The sequence below is a fragment of the Bacillus rossius genome, chromosome 17 (genome assembly GCF_032445375.1).
Source record: "Bacillus rossius redtenbacheri isolate Brsri chromosome 17, Brsri_v3, whole genome shotgun sequence".
Classification (NCBI taxonomy): domain Eukaryota; kingdom Metazoa; phylum Arthropoda; class Insecta; order Phasmatodea; family Bacillidae; genus Bacillus; species Bacillus rossius.
Genome location: NC_086344.1, coordinates 17,209,877 through 17,231,045, shown reverse-complemented (window position 1 = coordinate 17,231,045; position 21,169 = coordinate 17,209,877). Strand labels below are relative to the sequence as shown.

Genomic DNA, 21,169 nt, shown 5'->3' with positions numbered 1-21,169 from the left:
GTCCATGCCCACCTCTGACCTTTTCTCAAGAGGGGTAGTAGTGGCGCTGTCACTGTTGCCATCCTCGGTACATAGTCCCTTAGCCAGCCGCATGTCCCTAGGAAGCTTTTTAGCTGCTTGGAGGTTTTAGGTACCTCAGCCTCCTGGATAGCCCGGATCTTCTTCGGCAAGGGCTTGTTTCCTTTTGGCGTAATTAGGTGCCCCAGGTATTTAATCTGACTCATCCCAAACTCACATTTTTCCATGCGGCAGGTGAGGTTGTGCATCTCTAATCGTTCTAGGGCTCTCTTCAGGTGTGTCTGGTGTTCTTCCCAAGTCTTGGAAAAAATAATGATGTCATCCATGTAGGCGACACAGAATGTTGCCATGTCTCCTGTCAACACCTCTGTTGACATGAGGCGTTGGAAGGTACATGGTGCATTTTTTAGCCCAAAGGGCATCACCCTGAACTGCAAGCTTTCACCATTGGGACTGGTAAAGGCTGTATATTTCCTGTGCTCCGGGGCCACTGGAATCTGCCAGTAGCCGGCCCTTAGATCTAGTCTTGAGAAAATGTGAGCGTCTCCCAACTCCCGCAGGGTGTGGCCAATATCGGCCATGGGCGGGGCCGCGCTATAGGTTAGTTTATTTAAGGGTCGATAGTCGACGCAGAAGCGCATTCCGCTACTGCCCTTCGGGGCAAGAACTATACGTGCGTTGTAAGGGGAGTTGGCAGGCTCCACTATCCGCTGCTGCTTCATTTCCTTCAATTGTTCGAGAATGATTTTCCGTTTCCCTGGGGAGGGCTTTCCTGGCCTTTCATACACAGGCTGTTCCGAGCTGAGGTGAATTTCATGCGCTGTGGTTCTGGTTTGCCGCAGGGGCCCGTTGTCCTCAAATAGCCCCCTGTGCTGGTTTAAGGTATCCAGGAGCTGTATGACCTGGGAGGGTTTCAATTGGTGCTTAACCCCTTCCTTGTCTATTTCTGTTGAACTCCCTGATGGCTGGTCTTCTGACCACTGTTCTGTTATCCGAGTCTTTGTGCCAAAATGTACACGCCCGGTCCCAAAGTCCAAAATGCATTCCTGTGTGTGTAGCCAGGGCTGGCCCAGGATCATCTCTTCCTCAATCTGTCCAGTTACAAGGAATTTGACGGGCTGTGTCCCTATCCTTGTTTGGAGGGGTAGTTCGATGCTTCCCTCAACATGTATTTTCTGCGTGGGGTCCGCTAGGGAGACTCTGACTGACGAGGGTTGAAGTCTGTCCCTTAAGGTTAGAGGGATTTGGTCTGTCTGAATAAAGTTGGCAGAGGCTGCTGAGTCGAGGAGGGCCATTACCTCCTTTTCTCCGATGCCCACGATAAGTCTCGGGGTGACTGTCCTGGTATCTCCCAGCTCAGTGCAGTGGAGAGTTGAGACCTTTATGCCTTGCTCGGGTCGGTCGGCCTCTCTGACCTCCCCGCCTTCTCGTTTCCCTGCCTCTGCAGCTGTCCCCGGGATTCATCTCCGGCTATTGGCCCTTGGTTGCCCCTGCGTGTGGGGCAGTCTCTGTTTAGATGGTATCCGGGGCAGTACCAACATCTGGGTGGCCTATTCTGGCTGACATGTTCGGGTGGCTTGGTTTGCATTACTCCCCTCTGGACTGGTCCTGTATTTGCAGGCAGTGGTCGGGGAGGCGGTTTCTCGGGAGGCTGTCTGCATATTCGGTCCCTCTCAAGTGCTCGGGCTCGATCGACGAGCTCCTCAATTGTTTCTGCTCGGGGGGCCCGCAGAAACGAGCGGAGGTTCGGCAGTAAAAGTTCGATGATGAAGGGGATCCCTGTCCCTTCCGGTTCGTTGGGGTGCAATCTCCGATATATTTGTATCTTCTTTCGTATGAAGATTTCCGTTTCTTCGTGCGGGGATTGTTCCTGGCTATAGAATTGGCGACTCAGGTCTGCTACTAGCTCTGTTCCTGCATATCGAGCTACTAGTCGGGATCGTAGCTCTGCCCAAGTGGACACAAAGTCCCCGTAAGTGTTCCACCAGGTGGCCGCATTCCCTCTGAGTTGGCGTCGCCCATGTTGGAGCCAATGCCCATGAGGGATTCCCGCTTCTATTAGTTGGCCCTCGCACTGATCAAGGAACTCGGTTGGGTCCTCATGAGATCTTCCTGCAAACTCTGGAAGCATTATGCCGCTCCCATTTGTGATGGCAGGGTGGGGCAGAATTCTGGAGTTAGCCAATGGTTGGGTCCTGCAAGTGGTGCACGTGTATTCCAACCCTTCAATATTCAGCACTTCTTCCCTCCATCCTAGACAGGTCATGTGGTAGGGCCTAGCACAGTTTCGGCAGGTCACGCGTTCCTGACCGTCGCCTCTGCAGCTGGGGTGGGAGCATTTCCGGGCCTGTATTCTACAGTCTGCGCACTTGAACTCCATCCCCTCCCAGTCTCTGGCTTCGTCTGTCCAGCCTAGGCATCTGCCATGAAATTTCTTTGTACAGGTGTTGCATTCTAGGTAATACAACCCCTCTCCTGTGCAGCTGGGAGCGGGGCACTTTTGGGAGGCCTCTAGGGCCTGGGGGGAATATTGGCTATCTCCCTGTGGGCTGGCAGTAGCCATGGTGTTTTCAAGATAGGTTTTCTGGGCGCCACTGAGTTTTGGGCAGTCTCAGAACTGGCTGATGAGTAAGTTATCTCAGGGGGCAGCTGTGGGTGGCCGTCTACTGACAAGTCCTATAGTGGGCCCCACGTTGGGCGCCACTAATTGTCGCGTGGCTGGCTCTTCTCTGGCTCCTCCAGAATGGCCTTAAGCGCCAATCTTTAGTTTGCTGCCTGGGTGAGAAGGGATCGGCCTGACTGGCGCGAGTAACTTCTGGCTGGAGGTTCCTAAGAGGGTTAGGTAGGATTCTCCCCCACCTTGGGATGCCCTGAAAGTGGCTCCCAGTGTCCCTCGTCGAATGCCTACTTACGGGCTGCGGCTGGTTTGGCTCTGCGGTCTCCCAGTAGTAGGGCTGACCTGCTTGCTGGCTGGCTGGCTGGCGGGCGGTTGGCTGGCTTGCTGGCAGGCGGGCGGCTGGCTGGCTGGCTGGCTGGCGGGCGGTTGGCTGGCTGGCTGGCAGGCGGGCGGCTGGCTGGCTGGCGGCAGGATAGGTCCCCGTGGAGCTCCCTCACTCCGAAAGGACACTCTCAGATATGCGGTACGAGATTTATTAGAGTACTCGCGGTTGGTACCGACAGCCTCCCGATACACACTAACTCGCGGACTCGGTTGTCGGTCTTCTGCCCTTGGCTGGCAGGCTCGGCTGCCAGCGAAGGCGCGGTGAGCGGTTGAAGGCGCGGTGAGCGAGGCTCGGCTGCCAGTGGTGCCTCGAGGGCACCGACTGACTTCCTGTTTTTTTTTTTTTTTTTCCTAACCTAACTAATTACTAAGTGTATTTGGGAGGGGTCTGGGTAGGGAAGACTCTAAGTGCGTCTCAGGCCGAAGCCTATACGCTCTAAGCATGCAGGTTATGAACCATGCAGGAGAGGAAGCATGCATCATGTGCTAGGAGGGGATTGGCCAGCCATGGCAACGTTTTAGCCATGACTAACTCCCCTCACTGACTATTCTAAGTTAAAAACTAGATATGTTGGGCCCAGGTAAAACCTGCATAGACACAGGGAAAACCCTGGGCACTGACATGCGGGATGCAAAATTTCATGCATTAATTACAAGCAGGTTGGTTACAGGAAACAGAAGGATGGTTCTGGAAGAAGAGTTGGACAGAGTAGAAAGACTACTAAGCAAATGGGCGGGAGCTTGGACATTTTGTCCGCATTTAGTTTGGTGGCACTGGTTGTTTCGGGGGCGACTTTAGTCGTTTCCCACCAGGCTGCCAGCCAGCCTAGACTAAGTTAAGAAGGGGAAAAAAAATTCGTGTGCGCTGTTGAATTTAAACTAATGTAAAGTAACATTAAATTAACATAAAATAAACATTAAAGATTATGTTCATTCGGTAGCTTAATTTAATCGTGCTTTTTCGCGAGCTGATGCATCGAGCCTGCACTCAGGAGTGGACATAGCCTCAGGTTGACCGAAGTCGGTTAGGGAAATTGCCCAGTCCTTCATCGCCAGGCCCAGGCCTCAGCATCTACGCATTCGTAGGCTACGGAGTGTGTATAATTGTACTGTCACGAGCTGGTGCATCGAGCCTGCACTCAGGAGTGGACATAGCCTCAGGTTGACCGAAGTCGGTTAGGGAAATTGCCCAGTCCTTCATCGCCACTGACTTCCTGGCCCAAAGGCCGGCCTTATATACCCCTCCTGAGGGCCAGGGCGTGACGTAGGAAGGGCCGAGGGTTCCAAGAATCACGGGCGCTTCCAGGAATTCCAGCCGGCCTACGTGACTTGGACGGACCTCGGCTTGGTGGGTTAGGGGAAGGCGGGTGGAGGCGGCTGGGCAGACGGAGGTCGGAGAGGAGGGGGAGGCTGCGCGCGCACCCGCTCGGCCTGGCGAGAGAGGGGTAGGCGAGGGGTGGCGGCCAGTAGACAGTGCTGGGTGAGGAGGGGGAAGCTGCGCGCGCACTCGGCTGGCCTGGCGAAAGAGGGGTTGGCGAGGGGTGGCGTCCGGTAGGAGTGTGCGCGCGCACCCAGCTGGTTGGCATGGCAACCAAGGACACGGCGTGGTTGCCCTGGCAACGGCGACGCGGTGGTGGCCGGACGGTGACAGCTGTCGCGGCCGTCAGTGGCAGCGGCGCGCACACGTGTTTAGGAAGGAAGGGGCTGACGGCTTCGTGATTATAGACGTGCGCGGCACGTCGCACGTCAAAGCTTACATTTTTTTTTAACTCTATATATTTATTTATTTATTTATTTATTTGTTTATTTATTTATTTATTTATTTATTTATTTATTTATTTATTTATTATAGTTCCCAGCGTGATCATTAGTGGGCAACCCTTTGTTAGACACAAAAATGTTTACTTGGCCAAGACATTTAATACCCCTGAATTTTTTTACTTAAGTGTGACTACATTTTCACAACTATTCATCTGTCATCTTAAAACCAGACTTAAAAAAAACCTAAATGAAGCTAAAAGAAAAAAAACATGCTGCCAACCTTTAAATAACTACACTAAAACAAGGTAATGCACAACACATAATTTCATTACCCTTTGTCTTGACATTAACTCGCAATACCACCAAAAAAAAAATGGCATCTCATCTTCATAAATTAAAATGAAACATTACAGTTTTGAAAAGTTTTAATTGTTATCAGTTGCTGTGGATAAGACTTGTGATTTTACTGATATAGCTGTCAGTTATTGAACAGAATGTTTTATAACAAACCAAAATGGCAAAATTCAGGAGGAGAAAGGGAGAAAGTGTTTCCAGTATAAAATTGAATTTTTAAAATTGTTTAAATTTTGAAAATTATTTTTCACTCTCATAAAGTTTGTTCACCCATGATGTAGATTATATATGTAACATAAATTGTATTTCTTATAAATATAAGGATTTCGGTGACATATATTTGGCAGATAATAACTATTTACGAATGAATTAAGGAGGCTCTGTCTGCAATTTCAAATGTGTATTAATTTTGGTTGATTCACTTCTACTCATGCCATAAGCTTTCTAAACATTTAAATTGTTCTTCACTTAATTTTGAAATGTCTGTAATCAATTAGTTACAACCATATCCTTTCTATCAAAATTTTATTTGACTAGTATTTTAATAGTATCTGTAGCTTGTCGATTGAAATTAATGGGTATGACAGTCTGTGCAGAGAGCTCATAAAGTCTCTACCTTAACCTAAACTTTGCAATCTGTGGACGGGAATAAACACAAAATGCCAGAAGACTTAGGTCTAGAACAGTCAACTAGTACAGTATAAGCTCTTTAAACCGGCCACTTCCTTGCCGGATTGTCAATTTTACTGGATTATTGAACATCAGTGTAGTTTTTAATGGAAATACCAAAGAAAAATCTATTATTAGTACAACGGTTTTTAAAAGAAGTGGCGATAAGTCTGTCTATCATGCCAATAAAGAATTCACAAGAGTGTTACTGTGTAAAAATGTCTTTTAAATTACAGTGTGGCCTATATCAGGATGTCTTCTTCAAAAATCACTACGGATTTTACACATGTTTATGAGTTCTTCTGTGTTACAGCTTGTATTGCTTTCGAAAAATTTTATAGGAACACCCGAATCCACCCAAAAAATTTAAAATGCGAGCAGTTCAGTCGATGCCGGATTACTGTGTGCGCTGAACAGAAGAATTCTGGTTTAGAGCACTGAATATTATTAGTTATTAAATATCATTTCAAGATTGTTTAACATGAATACCTTTAAATCTCGGCTCAAACACTTCATGTTGCACGGGTGCATTTAGCTGATACATTGCTGGCAACTGCAGACTTAATTTTTCCTGTCATTGGGCATTCCTGTATGCCTATTTAAGTGAAAAATAACCCAGAAAATTTGTTGGATGCACTGCCATCATTTTCAGTGACTATATAGCATTACAACATTACAAGATTACTTTTGGAGACTTGTAGTTGTCACTGAGTTATGAAATGGTGTCTATAATGTATAGGTATTACGTGTTTCAAAAAGTGGATGGGTATTCTCATAATAATTATTTATTGCAAGTGTGGACACTGAACTTTTACAGTGTTTCAGAATATTAAAACTGGATCTATAGGCATGTGCGAAGGTCTCTTTTTAAATGCGAAGCGAAGTCGAAGCGAAGCTTATATTGTGCGAAGGAATGTCGAAGGAAAATCGAAGTCGAAGGATTTGAAATAACATAATTTTTAATATTAAAATTTGTTACATATGTTTCATCATGATTATATAGACTAAAGAAAATTCCATTGTACCAAACATCTTCAAAAAATGTATGTATACTACATAAGTACTGTTAAATGTCTTAATCCACAGGAAAAATAAGTACTTTTCATTTATTTAAAATTTGTAAAATTCATTCATCTGGTTTTCATTAGTAAAGTTAAATTCCACCTGGCTTTGAAACGTGTGAGCCAGCCATTTGAGGCTTCAAAATTGTCAATTCCAAGCCTTAGTGCCTCCATTCGTGCTTTTTCTTGCAGTGCTGTGCCCGAGATGGGTATGTTATTAGAGCATGCTTGCACAATCCAATCAAAAAGATTTTTGTCAAGGTCACTATCGATACATTTGCTATATCTTTTCCTCTTCTGGTGCAGTTTTGCAGCATTTTCTTCAATTTTTGCTGTCTTTTACTATTGTGGACAGAGTTGTAGGTGCAATATTAAAGCGTTTTGCAACATCACACTTTTTCTTGCAGTTGTCAACAGCTGTAAGAATCTCTAGTTTTTTGCAATGCTGATACCCACAAGCTTTTGGGTACTTATAACTTCTGCGGGTAGGCCTACCTACATATGCTGCCGTAATACACAAAATATAAAAATATAAACAGGTTATCCACGTCATCATGTCGCGTCGCCATTAAATAAGCTTCCCGAAACGTCACAAAATGTTCACTAGCGTCGGAAACGTGCCACTAGATCTGTTAAATAAATGTTGTATACGTATTACATTTGTGTACGATTGCGAAAGATGTCAATCTGAAATGATGTTTACAAACAAATTATAGGTTAGGTCATTGTAACAGAAAACAAACGTTAACAAAAACGCATTAGTAGTCGTTAGCCATCGTATAATCCACGTTTTATGTACCTAGCCAAATATGGCCGCCATCGGCCAATATCCATTGCTACAAATTCAAACGCGAAAATACACATTTTTAGGATAAATATTATAATTGAATCGTTTTTTTCTTAATTGAAAAAGTTAAGCGTTTTTTTTTATTTATAACTCTTGATTATTCCGCATAAATGTTATGCTGTTACACCAATCACACAAAAAAACTGATATTTTTTTTATACGAATGAATTTTATATCCGCACGGTTACCAGCACTGCAACTGCCATTTTACTCCATAGAGTAAGTAAAGGGAGAGGCGCCACTCCCATAGTAATGATCGTTTGCTTAAATTTGTAAACAAAACCCTTGCGATCATACCATTTCTTTGCAACTTGACAACGAAAAAATTACAGCCAGATACAACCAGAGAAAGGTTTAGCGCGTGATAGTTGGCATCTTTGTAGTCACCATATTTTATATTTTTTTCGATAAAGGATACAGATATTGTGAAATTGCTTTATGTTAGTCCTTATAATGGGACGTTAAACTATTTCCGCAAAAGAAAAAAATTTCCGCAAGAAAAAAAATACACAAGGTTCAAGGTGGATTTGAACCCACGAACACCAGGCCTAAGATTCCTCGATACAATACGCCTTTACCCGCACGACCACCAGTTCATTTGAGAAATATGGTTACAAGTGTATGTACTTATGGAATATTTTTCTACACTAGTAAAGTCCAAATTATTTAGCCAGATTGAAACTGATGATCGTTTAGTAATGAATTTTAATTCTGTTTATTATATTTGTTTTCCACTATTATATTTTTTTAATTTTCAACTTCAAAAACTACAGAAGTAGCTATCAGGTAATATGGAGAACGACAGGCCAACATCCTCTAATTTTCGTTTTCGGCAATATGCCACGCAGCATCTAGTTTTAAGTGACATTTTAAAAATATAATCTTTCATTTTCAAATCCCATTATTACCACGAGACAATTCAAACATGGCCGTATGTAATTATAACAACTGGATATGTAATAAACTAAAGAGATCAAATTTTGTATTTTTTTTTCCGATGTTGGTGAAACATGGTATGATCCAATTTTTAAGGATTCAGTTCGTCCTATCTACTGTCACCCCCCTGTTTTACTCAACGAAATAAAGAAAACGTGTCCAACGTCTGTAAACAATTTCCACAAGACCTGTCATTAAACAAAGCTATTGAATTGTGAATGAAATGAGAAAATGTTTAATATTTTGTGTATTATGTGCCGTTAATTTGTAAATTCGACACAATATATTTTAAATTTTTATTATGATTTTAAATTTTTGTGTGGAAATTTTATTTGCTCTACTATAGTGTAATTTTAATTTGTTAGTCTGGTGTACTCCTCTGAGTTAAACTTTGTCTCAGTGCTCGGAAGCCCCTTTCCCATCGGCGTATCGGATATTTTGCTGGCCTAATCCCTGACTGGCAGACAGCTTACCATTTCCCCCGCCTTCAGTCACGCCTCAAGCCTGTAATATCATTTCTCTTCGTGCCCCTAACTGCATAGACAAGCCTGTCGCTTGCAGGCGACCAGTTCGCAGAGACGAGCTGAGATTGGCTGTTTTCATCACGTATTAGTATTGTGTTCGCTCCTCTGAAGCCACGACGGAACGTAGATTCCCATCAGCGTTGCATTTTACCCCACCTCCCCCCCTTCTCAGTTCCAAGTAAGACCAATGACCGGTCGTAACCCCCTGGGCAACTGTGACCGTTCTCAAGTTTTTCTCGCAAAAGCGAGTGCGCCAAAACTGATCACAAGCGCTTCCTAGCGACCAAGTCACGAACTCCTCCGCTAGCTTACCCTGTAGGCCGCCAGAGTGTAGCACCAGACTGCGCCCTTTAACCCTTGGTTTAAGCAGACGCCTTGGGCGAGTCGATTCTTTTTTATTTCAGACAGCCCTCGACAGGTAGCGCTAAAGTCGACGCAATGCTACCAGCTTCGAGACTTCAGTCAGAGTTTTTTTTATGGCCCTCACTCGGGGAACTTCGGGACCTTTCGGTCCGGACTCCCAGTCCTCCCCTCCACTTTTGATTCAAGTTTTACTTTTAATTACGAGACGCGTCCTGCCGCGAGACAGATCAACTCGCGTCGCGTCCACAGACAGACCTCCATCGAGTATCGGTGAGACTTCATCCGACCGCTATGTAGTCGCTTGGTATAAGGGATGCTATCTCTCAAGTCAATTCTAGTAGATTAGTCTGTCTGCATAGTTTAGTTATTTGCCTTAGAAATTTTTCTCTTTTAAATTTTAATAATGAAGAAATCATCCGCGTCCTGCCGCGCAGTTCGCGAGCTCCAGACCCTGGCTGACTCCACGATGGCAGCGTGCTGGGCAACTCCCCTGTTTTGGTGAGTGATAATTCGCGAACCCCCTTTTTTTTCTTAAATTTTTTTTTGGGCATTTTCTGCCCCATAGACTGCCTGTATACAAGTTCTAATCAGTTTTGATTTGGACTGTTGCAGACAGGGTTCGATGACGGGGAGAGATTGATTACTCTCATCTCGTGGCCACCCCCCCCCCTTTCTGTTCCATGGGTCACATTCGAAGAAACGCTTCTACTACCCGACGTGATCGTTTGAAGACCCCGGGTGGTAATGTAAATTCAACATTTCCCCCTTACCTAGCTACGAACTATTTTAAGCGGATGACCAAACCACCAGCGACCAGTGTTTTTCTCAAGAAAATGTAAAACAAATAGAACTAATTATCAATGTAATCATCGGATCCATCCAACTTTGGGTGTGAAACTCATAATGCAAATGTTTATATTTCAAACTACGAATGTAAATTGTTCTCAGTAAGCACGGGCCGGCCCTCTTTTCGATTTTTCTTTTTGTTAATCTTTGAAAATTGTTAAAACCTTGTGTGTGTAAAATAATGGAAATAAGATAATTCTTCAGGGCAAATAAAACAGGGAAACTATAAATCAAGTTAATCGTGTAGTTTTTATTTATTGATTTTATCGATCCACACCAACTTCCTCCTTGCTTGTTACAGGAAGTTCCTAAATTTTGTTTGTTCCCCAACTCGTGCCGCCTCTGGTAAATCCATTTATTTATTTAACTTATTTTTTTTGTATCCAGCAAGTTTCCAAGGCTCCTTTTAATTAATTCCAAATAATTCAATTTTGAGGCACGAGGGGTGTTACAACTTGGTAGCAGAGCGTGGGTACCTTGGTCTATAGGCATACCTGAATAATATAAGCATACCTAAACTAAAAATAAAAGTACAAAAATTTTGTTTAATTAATTTGTTGATAATAACAATTTTGTAATAATATTGTAAACTGATCGCTGGTACACCCCCTAGTTATAATGAGTTAAATTTTTAAAATTTATATTGAGTTTTAAATTCCCGTGTGGACTTAGGCTAGCGCGTAGCGCGCGAGACGTCTTTCAGCCAGCCAGCTGTCCCCTCCCATCGCGCGTCCCCGGACGTGACAGGCACAAGGTTACAGACACCCCTCCCCCCCTTTCTCCTTGCCCGTCGGCCGAGGGCCGCGGCGTCTGTTGACAGCTGTAATCTTGCCACGCGTGCGTGATAGCACGCCGCCTACCACACACCCCCCTTGTTCCCCCCCAAGTCCCGGAGGTCGCTTACCTCTGAGAGAGACGCCAACAGGCGTACCTACTCATTCGTCTGCCGGCAGCAATAGTTAACTTTCTGTATTCTGGGCACATACTTCCGACCCGTCGGAGCAACTACGATATTATTAAGCTAAGTTAAATTAAGAGTGTCTTGTGTAGAATTTAAGGTACTGTTTCAACCATAGTTTTAAGTCTTTGTTGGTTGGCCAATCAACGTAAATTTTGTGTATATGTTTTGCTGGCCTCGTAAGACTGGACCAAGGTCCACCTACAAAAGGGACACAATGCTCACGCCGGAGTATCTCCTCCGTGACGAGCTGGAGTACGAACTCCGATTTCGAGGTTTGTCAAGCCTCGGTGACGTGGCCACGCTCCGGAAAAGATTCCGAGCTGCGTGTGCCGAGGAAATTCAACCACAAGTCACTAATCTCGCTGACTTGGACTCTTTGGAGGAATTTAACTGTGTTTGTAGTAAATTTCAGGAACTACACAGTTACACTAATTCGGTACAAAACGAGACAAACAGAAACAATATCTTACGTGCGCTAACTCGCTTGAGTCATATTGGCACGAGATTTACCAACCTCACAATACTAGCCACCAAAAAATTTAATGGGATCTACCAAAAGGAGATCGAGAAATGTAGGCAACAGATTCCTGGTCTAAATTTCCAATTGCGGAGCAAACTAGCCGCAATCGACCAAAGAACACTTGAACCCGTAGAGGCAGTGGCAGGAGGAGTAACTGACAGTCAAGTACAGGAACCCCTAAAACAAATGCACACTGGAGGCAGCCCAGTCCCTACCCCACCTCCTTTACCCTCCCCACCACCCTCACCCCCCGTGACATCACGTCGCCGGGCATTGTCGACATTCACACCATCTCATTTTCCATCTGCGACTGTCATAGCGACTGGTACCCACCCGAGCACCAATGTCACCTTCGCCTATCCTACGCATTCGCTCTCAGCTCATCCGGTTTACATGCCCCAACCCATATACCTACCCTCCACCTCACCTGCCATTTTCAACCCCTATCATGAATTCTGGTCAGCCTTCTCATCCCTCCGTACCTCTCCGGAAGCCCTTCCCACCTCCTCGGCCAGTGGAAGGTCAGTTTCGCCACTGACAGCCTTTCCTTCCACCCTGGCAGCTACGCTACCACAACCAGCCCCTGTGCACCCTGGTGGCAGGATAGAATCACAACTTCCTTACCCCAGCCCCGCCACCACATACCTGCCATTGGGCCCGCAGGTATACCAACTTCAAAACCAAACTCAACCTCCACCAGTCACACCTCACACCGCTAATCTAGCACCGAACCCAGTACCTGTGGTTCCTACCTTCAATCAGACAACTGGAGGTAGTTTTTACGCCAAGATACCTAATCCCGTTGAAAGACTGCTGGCTAATTTTAAGGAAACCACAGGGTTGGAGCCCAGGAGCCTAATCGACTTCCTAAAGAACTTGTTCAAAATCAAACAAAAGGCAAACCTTCCAGACAGGGAACTCCTAGAAGTTATTTTCCCCTTTACACAACCACCCTTGAGCGAGCGAGTGACGCTCGCCATTGAGCAAAATTATTCTTTTGACCAATTTCATGAGGACATTCTAAATTATTTTATTCCAGCCCGTTTGATGACCAACATCAGGTTGGAATGGTACAACAGGCTACAACAAAGAAATGAAGCCTTGCCTAATTACATAGCAGACATCAAACTAGCCGCTCAAATTCTTCGGTTGCGAGTATCTGAGAGTGAGATAGTCTCAAACATCCTCGATGGAATTAATCCGCAGGAACGATCGCGGGCAGTTTTTCAGGCCCGACCACAAAATTTTGCCGAGCTTGATCGCTTGTGCATCTCCAACACAAATGTAGAATACGCAGACCACCAGCGAAATAGAGAAGCTAATGTCTACGCCCACAACAATACCAGAGTAACAGAAAATAAACAGCAGTATTATAACAAAAATTCGCAACACAAAAACAGCAATGAACAAGTCGCTAAGCCTCAAAATAAAGATGAACGGATACCTGTCTGCAGGTACTGCAAAAAACCCGGGCACTACATTGAACAGTGTCGCGCAAAAAACTATCGCCCAAACTATCAAAATTCTCAGAATCCAAAAAACGTGTAAACCGCTGGCCAGAAAAAATTTTTTCTGAGCCAGCCACCCAAACAACCATTAGGAATTTTTCCCTTCAACAAGGCCCTAATAAAAATTACGAACAAAAAGTTCAACAAAACACCGCTTCCCCACACAGAGGAGAAAACAAAAGAAGAAAACAGAAACAAAGGCGAGCTAAGAGAGACAAAGCTCGTCAAGACAAGCAAACGGAAAACTGCAACACGTTTAGGCCTATGTGCAGACAATGTAATTGTCCGCGAACCACGGACAAAAGAACATGTCATAATATTCTAGCTAATATACCCACAGTTTTGCCCTACGCCAACACAATAATTGGAAAACAAGAAGTTCCAGGCCTAATAGATACCGGATCCGTGCGATCATTCGTGTCAGGCCAGCTATTCAGGAAATTACAACAAGACCGTTTGATTCAAAAGGTAGAGCCAATAAAAATAAAATGTTTTACAGCTGCTGAACAGCCTTTGAAGGTAAATCGTATTGTTTTTGTTAAAGTAAAAATCGATTTGTTTTCTTGGTCTTTCCCATTCTTAGTAGCAGATGATTTGGCCACAGATTTAATTTTTGGTTCCGATTTTATTGCAAAAACAGGCATGATAATTGATTTGAAAGCACGAAGAATTCACTTTAAATTTAACAACCAAGTTTTTGTTTCTTTTGTGTCACCGGACGCAAAATGTCAGAGCAAAGTAAATGCCATTCACACAGAGGCTAAAGGTGATAATAACATTTCACTAACCCATCTTAACTTTGAACAGAAACGAGAAATAGAGAAGTTATGCAGTAATTTTCCCGACGTTTTGAGTGAAAAATTAGGGCGCACCCATCTCACCCAATATGAAATTAAGCTTTTGGACAAAACCCCAGTTAGGTGTCACCCTTACCAATTATTAGGACCTAAAATGCAGATAATGCGGGATCACATACAAAATTTATTGGACAAAGATGTTATCGAACCTTCCACTTCCAGTTTCGCCTCCCCGGCATTTTTAGTACCCAAGGACCAAGGCCAAGGTCACCGCATGGTGGTCGATTTCCGCCGCGTAAATCGGCAAATTGAAGTAGAGATGACGCCATTACCAGACCTAAATTCGGCATGTCACTGGTTTAGTAAAGCCAAATTTTTCAGTGTCTTTGACCTAAATTCGGCCTATCATCAAATACCACTAACACCAGAGTCAAAACACGTTACAAGTTTCTGCGTTCCGTGGAATCTGTATCAATACAAGGTAGTACCCTTTGGCCTAGCCACAGGCGCCCAAGTGTTAACACGACTTCTAGACCAAATTTTCGGCGACCTGAAATTCAAATTTGTTTTTAATTATCTTGATGATGTCGTTGTGTATTCAGAATCTTTTGAAGAGCATATGGCTCATTTGCAAGAAGTCCTTAAGCGACTACGTAAATCCGGCCTCACTGTTAATACAAAGAAGGTGAAATTTGCAGTGCAGGAAATTTCTTTCCTCGGACACCTGATTTCAAGTCGAGGAGTGACCATTGACCCTAATCGCACACAAGCGATAAAGGATTTCCAACCCCCTAAAGATGCTAAGGGCATTTCCAGGTTTATTGGCATGGCAAATTTTTACGCCAAATTTATACCTAATTTTGCTGAGCATGCAGCACCACTGAATGCTCTACGTAAAAAAAATTCCGTTTTCAATTGGGGTCCAGAACAGGACAAAGCTTTTGATTTTCTAAAACATGCAATAGCGAGCCCTCCAGTACTTAGAATGGCTGATTTCAGTAAACCTTTTATTTTGCAAACCGATGCATCCAGTGTGGCCATTGGGGCCGTGTTGTCACAAGAATTCGATGGTTGTAGGCAGCCTATAGCTTTCGCCTCCCGCACCTTAACGCACCAGGAAAGAAAAGCCTCTTCGGTGTATGAACTCGAGTGCCTCGCTGTAGTTTTCGGCATAGACAAGTTCCGGCCATATTTGGAACATAAAGAATTTCTGCTGGAAACCGATAATCAGGCCCTTGCTTGGCTTTTGGCTCACCCCAAGCAATTAGGTAAATTAGGACGCTGGATTGTCAAGATTGCTTCTCTGAAATTTCAAATCCAACATATTCGTGGTTCACAGAACATCGTGGCAGATACTCTTTCTCGAATGTTCGAGAATCCTTCCAACTCCGAGATTCAGGAAAACAATCCTATGTCCTGCCACGCATTGTTAACAGATTTTCCTCTAGCATTTTCCGACATACAATCAAATCAAAATTCTGACCCACAATTGTCCGACATAATTAACCAAATAAAATCAGGCTCACCTCCAAAATATTACAAACTTTCAAAAGGCATACTTTACCGAAGGACACAACAAGCAAAAAATTTCAGAATAGCCCTACCTCAGAATCTCAGGGACATGGTTTTTCAATATTACCACTCGTCACCTTTGGGCGCACACTTAGGAATTTTCAAAACAATTGAAAACATTCGCAGGAATTTTATCTGGGACGGAATGCACAAGGATATAACGCAAAGGGTGAAATTGTGCAAATTATGTGCATTGAGTAAACCTGCGCAGCAGACCCAGTTCGGCTATTTAAGTTCTGACGTGGCCGAAAGGCCCATGCAAAAGCTTTTCATAGATTTTGTGGGACCCTTCCCAAGGTCAAAAGACAGAAATTCGATGCTTCTAGTATGCGTAGATGCATTCTCAAAATTTGTGTGGCTAATCCCTGTTAGAAGAGCCACGGCCGAAATCACCATTCGAGCCCTCCAAAATTATATTTTCAAAATATCCGGGGTACCTTCCATCATTGTTTCCGATAATGCCACAAACTTTAAATCAACTCAGTTCAAAAACATGTGTTTTTCACACGGGATTCAGCACGTGACCACGACTCCCTACTACCCCCAGCCTTCGCATGCGGAGCGTTTCAACCGAAACCTCCGGTCTGCCTTGATAGCATTCCATGCGAACTCGCAGGATAGGTGGGATTCCAATCTCGTGTGGTTGCAAATGGCTTTCAATTCCGCCAGACATGAAAGTCACAAAACAACACCGTTTGAACTCATGTTTACATACCAGCCCAACACCCCACTCTCTAATCAATGGACGTTAAAAGAGTTACTACCAGACGACCCCAGGAACATTAAGGAAGTCTGGAGTAGAGCTCGTAAAAACCTGAACTTGGCCCACGAGGCAAGCAGGCAAAAATATAACAAAAAACGCTATCCCAATCCCTACAGAGTAGGAGATTTAGTGTTGTGCAGAGCACACACACTCAGCAAGGCGATCGACAAGAGGTCAGCCAAGCTTTCATATCGTTGGAATGGCCCCTGGCAGATCCAGCGATACCTCACGCCAGTCACGGTCGCGTTAGCCGACCCCAGCTCCGGCGAATATCGCGCGCGCGCGCACATTTCTCAGTTGAAGAAAGTACACCCCAACCTAAAATGAGGGCACTCTTCACTGTGTTTCTTTATACAAAGAACAGCGTTCCTACTACGGCATGCCATACTCAACCAACGTGTTGGTATAAAACAAAAAACCTAGGTCATAATTATAAGTAATATAAAAAATCCATGGTACTAGTTTATAAGAAATTTAGGTTAAGAAGTGTTACGCTAAGTTGTCTAGTTTAAAGGGGCGCCCCTAATTCAATAAGTTATCTGTAAGTTTTAGCTTTTAGTTAAACACGTAAGAATTGTTAGCCATTGTAAGTAGTTTACTACAGTAGATCCTGGTACAGGGTAAGTTTCTGGAACCCAGGTTTTTGGTGGCTCAAGTGGGCCACCCTGACTCCGTCTTTCAGGGGGGAAATGTGCCGTTAATTTGTAAATTCGACACAATATATTTTAAATTTTTATTATGATTTTAAATTTTTGTGTGGAAATTTTATTTGCTCTACTATAGTGTAATTTTAATTTGTTAGTCTGGTGTACTCCTCTGAGTTAAACTTTGTCTCAGAGCTCGGAAGCCCCTTTCCCATCGGCGTATCGGATATTTTGCTGGCCTAATCCCTGACTGGCAGACAGCTTACCATTTCCCCCGCCTTCAGTCACGCCTCAAGCCTGTAATATCATTTCTCTTCGTGCCCCTAACTGCATAGACAAGCCTGTCGCTTGCAGGCGACCAGTTCGCAGAGACGAGCTGAGATTGGCTGTTTTCATCACGTATTAGTATTGTGTTCGCTCCTCTGAAGCCACGACGGAACGTAGATTCCCATCAGCGTTGCATTTTACCCCACCTCCCCCCCTTCTCAGTTCCAAGTAAGACCAATGACCGGTCGTAACCCCCTGGGCAACTGTGACCGTTCTCAAGGTCTTCTCGCAAAAGCGAGTGTGCCAAAACTGATCACAAGCGCTTCCTAGCGACCAAGTCGCGAACTCCTCCGCTAGCTTACCCTGTAGGCCGCCAGAGTGTAGCACCAGACTGCGCCCTTTAACCCTTGGTTTAAGCAGATGCCTTGGGCGAGTCGATTCTTTTTTATTTCAGACAGCCCTCGACAGGTAGCGCTAAAGTCGACGCAATGCTACCAGCTTCGAGACTTCAATCAGAGTTTTTTTTATGGCCCTCACTCGGGGAACTTCGGGACCTTTCGGTCCGGACTCCCAGTCCTCCCCTCCACTTTTGATTCAAGTTTTACTTTTAATTACGAGACGCGTCCTGCCGCGAGACAGATCAACTCGCGTCGCGTCCACAGACAGACCTCCATCGAGTATCGGCGAGACTTCATCCGACCGCTATGTAGTCGCTTGGTATAAGGGATGCTATCCCTCAAGTCAATTCTAGTAGATTAGTCTGTCTGCATAGTTTAGTTATTTGCCTTAGAAATTTTTCTCTTTTAAATTTTAATAATGAATAAATCATCCGCGTCCTGCCGCGCAATTCGCGAGCTCCAGACCCTGGCTGACTCCACGATGGCAGCGTGCTGGGCAACTCCCCTGTTTTGGTGAGTGATAATTCGCGAACCCCCTTTTTTTTCTTAAATTTTTTTTTGGGCATTTTCTGCCCCATAGACTGCCTGTATACAAGTTCTAATCAGTTTTGATTTGGACTGTTGCAGACAGGGTTCGATGACGGGGAGAGATTGATTGCTCTCATCTCGTGGCCACCCCCCCCCCCCTCCCCTTTCTGTTCCATGGGTCACATTCGAAGAAACGCTTCTACTACCCGACGTGATCGTTTGAAGACCCCGGGTGGTAATGTAAATTCAACATTTCCCCCTTACCTAGCTACGAACTATTTTAAGCGGATGACCAAACCACCAGCGACCAGTGTTTTTCTCAAGAAAATGTAAAACAAATAGAACTAATTATCAATGTAATCATCGGATCCATCCAACTTTGGGTGTGAAACTCATAATGCAAATGTTTATATTTCAAACTACGAATGTAAATTGTTCTCAGTAAGCACGGGCCGGCCCTCTTTTCGATTTTTCTTTTTGTTAATCTTTGAAAATTGTTAAAACCTTGTGTGTGTAAAATAATGGAAATAAGATAATTCTTCAGGGCAAATAAAACAGGGAAACTATAGATCAAGTTAATCGTGTAGTTTTTATTTATTGATTTTATCGATCCACACCACCTTCCTCCTTGCTTGTTACAGGAAGTTCCTAAATTTTGTTTGTTCCCCAACTCGTGCCGCCTCTGGTAAATCCATTTATTTATTTAACTTATTTTTTTTGTATCCAGCAAGTTTCCAAGGCTCCTTTTAATTAATTCCAAATAATTCAATTTTGAGGCACGAGGGGTGTTACAATTAATATCGGCAAAACGATACGTATTAACGAGAAATTACCGTCCAGGGCTTTGAAAAACGTGCGTTATATATTTATTATGCCTATTAATTTGCATGGCGTTTCAAGGGACCGGCGGCTTTATATGTTATACTGGATTGTACGTTAACAAGAGGGATGTACTAGAGAGAATTTGCTGTATACATAAACGGGAAATTACCCGCCGCAAATATATTTTGGCAGTATATACATATTGATCCAAATAGTGGGCCAAACGTTTCTGGCAAAAATCTTCGAATTTTCCACTCAAGGTTTATTTTTGTCGAAGCCAAAGTCGAAGGAAAAAAATATCTTCGATTCGACTTCGAATACTCGAAGCTTCGCACACCCCTATGGATCAATTACTATATTCACTGTCGCTAAGGCAACCAGCTGCAAACTATTTTGTTTACATGTGAGCAAAAACAAACTGTAAACTGTATTGTGCTACTGATGCTATTTGTTATTTATTTTGTGACGTTTGGCAACATACAGTATTTATAATATTTACGATATTTTATGAATTTTATGACAGTTTAATATTTTTTCAAACATTATTGAATATCATCATGTGATTGGTCAATCTTCGACGGCACTGCGCTTCGAAATTTGAAAGAGTTTAGAGGCGCCATGATGCATGATGGTTTTCGGAATGTTAAAAAAGTCAGGTTCAGCAGAGAAGGACCCAGCTTTCGCATCAGCAGTGACTGACAAGAGCAATATTGTGCAGTAAAAGTGTGCGTACTCACTTATTTAGTGTCAGTGTTTTCACTAATGAGTGTTTGCTGAAAGAAATACACAAAATTTTACTTGTTATCTATCACTATGGACAAATTACGAGTGATATAAAGCTGGGTTTAGTGCAGCGTCCTTCCAGGTACGCCATGTACTACATTTCTTAGAAATGCCACTGTGAGTAAAGTACTTCGTGTTGCGTACCCGTGGCTTGAAAAGTGTTTTAAATTACCTATACTTAAAGCCTCGAGCTAATATTTTAACAATATTATGTTTTAAATATCTGTTTCAATTATTTATAATAATAATCATTGCAAACGAACAGATAAGCACACCCAAAGTCAGAATTCCTAATAGTATATGCTGTGTTTCAAATGTTATTTTGAACTGAGTTAGTTGGCAATTAATTTATTTTTATCCTGAGAAACTATCTAGCCGAATTTGCCACAATTTTATGTTGTTCGAATTTACCTATTTTTTAAGATAAAAACTGTTGATATTTTATTTGCCAGTCTTGTTGGCAACTCTATCTAGGCCTAATGAACTTATGTTTGGTTTCAAGGACTTTGATGGAGTAGTTTGTGTTGTAAATGTGTCACTCGTGTTTATGTACAGAGTATTTATGCAACATGTAAGCACAAAACCACTTTCTAGTGCAGTGTTCAAATTTATTTTGCCCTGGAGTAACCATTGCTGATAAACTTTCTGTATGTGGGTATTTTTTTCCAGGCTACGGCCAAGAGCGAGGGGGCATCGTTACAAAAATACACAACAATCATTGGAGCGCCTTGAATGTGGTTTACCTCGAAAACATCCCTTGGTTCATGCCGATTTACCTCCATACACTCAAAATTTATTCTAATGGAGTGGAAATAAAGCCTGGTAAGTTATCGTCACATTTCCTGTGTCTAATGTAGTTTTATAGCAGTGCTTGTGACCAACGATTGGTTGAATACACTCTTTCCCTGGTTTGAATCCCGAATTCCAATTCTTTAAAGAGTGCATTGTTTCTCAGTCTAGATACCAAGAGACAGGAATAAAATAGTGTATGAGAAAAAAAAACACAAACTTTAGTTTTGGAAGGGAAAAATTATCAATCTAAAAAATTTATATTATTAAAGGATTTAAACAATAATTTTGTGTCATAAGTGCAAAAGAAACATTTCTTTGATAGTTTCTAACTTTCTCTAGTAGTCCTTGTCACTTAAACTTTCACAGATACTAGTTAGTGTTTCTAAATTTCTCTTCCTCAAATATTTTTCTTTAAAACCGAGATTACAGTAGCC

The 21,169-nt window shown here is 43.4% G+C and overlaps 1 protein-coding gene across 2 annotated transcripts in view; it reads left to right on the top strand.

Annotated features, from left to right (window-relative positions):
* The window catches only part of LOC134540849 (GPI transamidase component PIG-T), a 71,541-nt gene that overhangs the window by 35,593 nt on the left and 14,779 nt on the right, over positions 1 to 21,169 (top strand). For both annotated transcript variants that reach the window (XM_063383845.1, XM_063383846.1), the window contains one exon: positions 20,613 to 20,765. In XM_063383845.1, the coding sequence (XP_063239915.1) occupies positions 20,613 to 20,765 (153 nt within the window). The remainder of the gene's footprint in view (positions 1 to 20,612; positions 20,766 to 21,169) is intronic.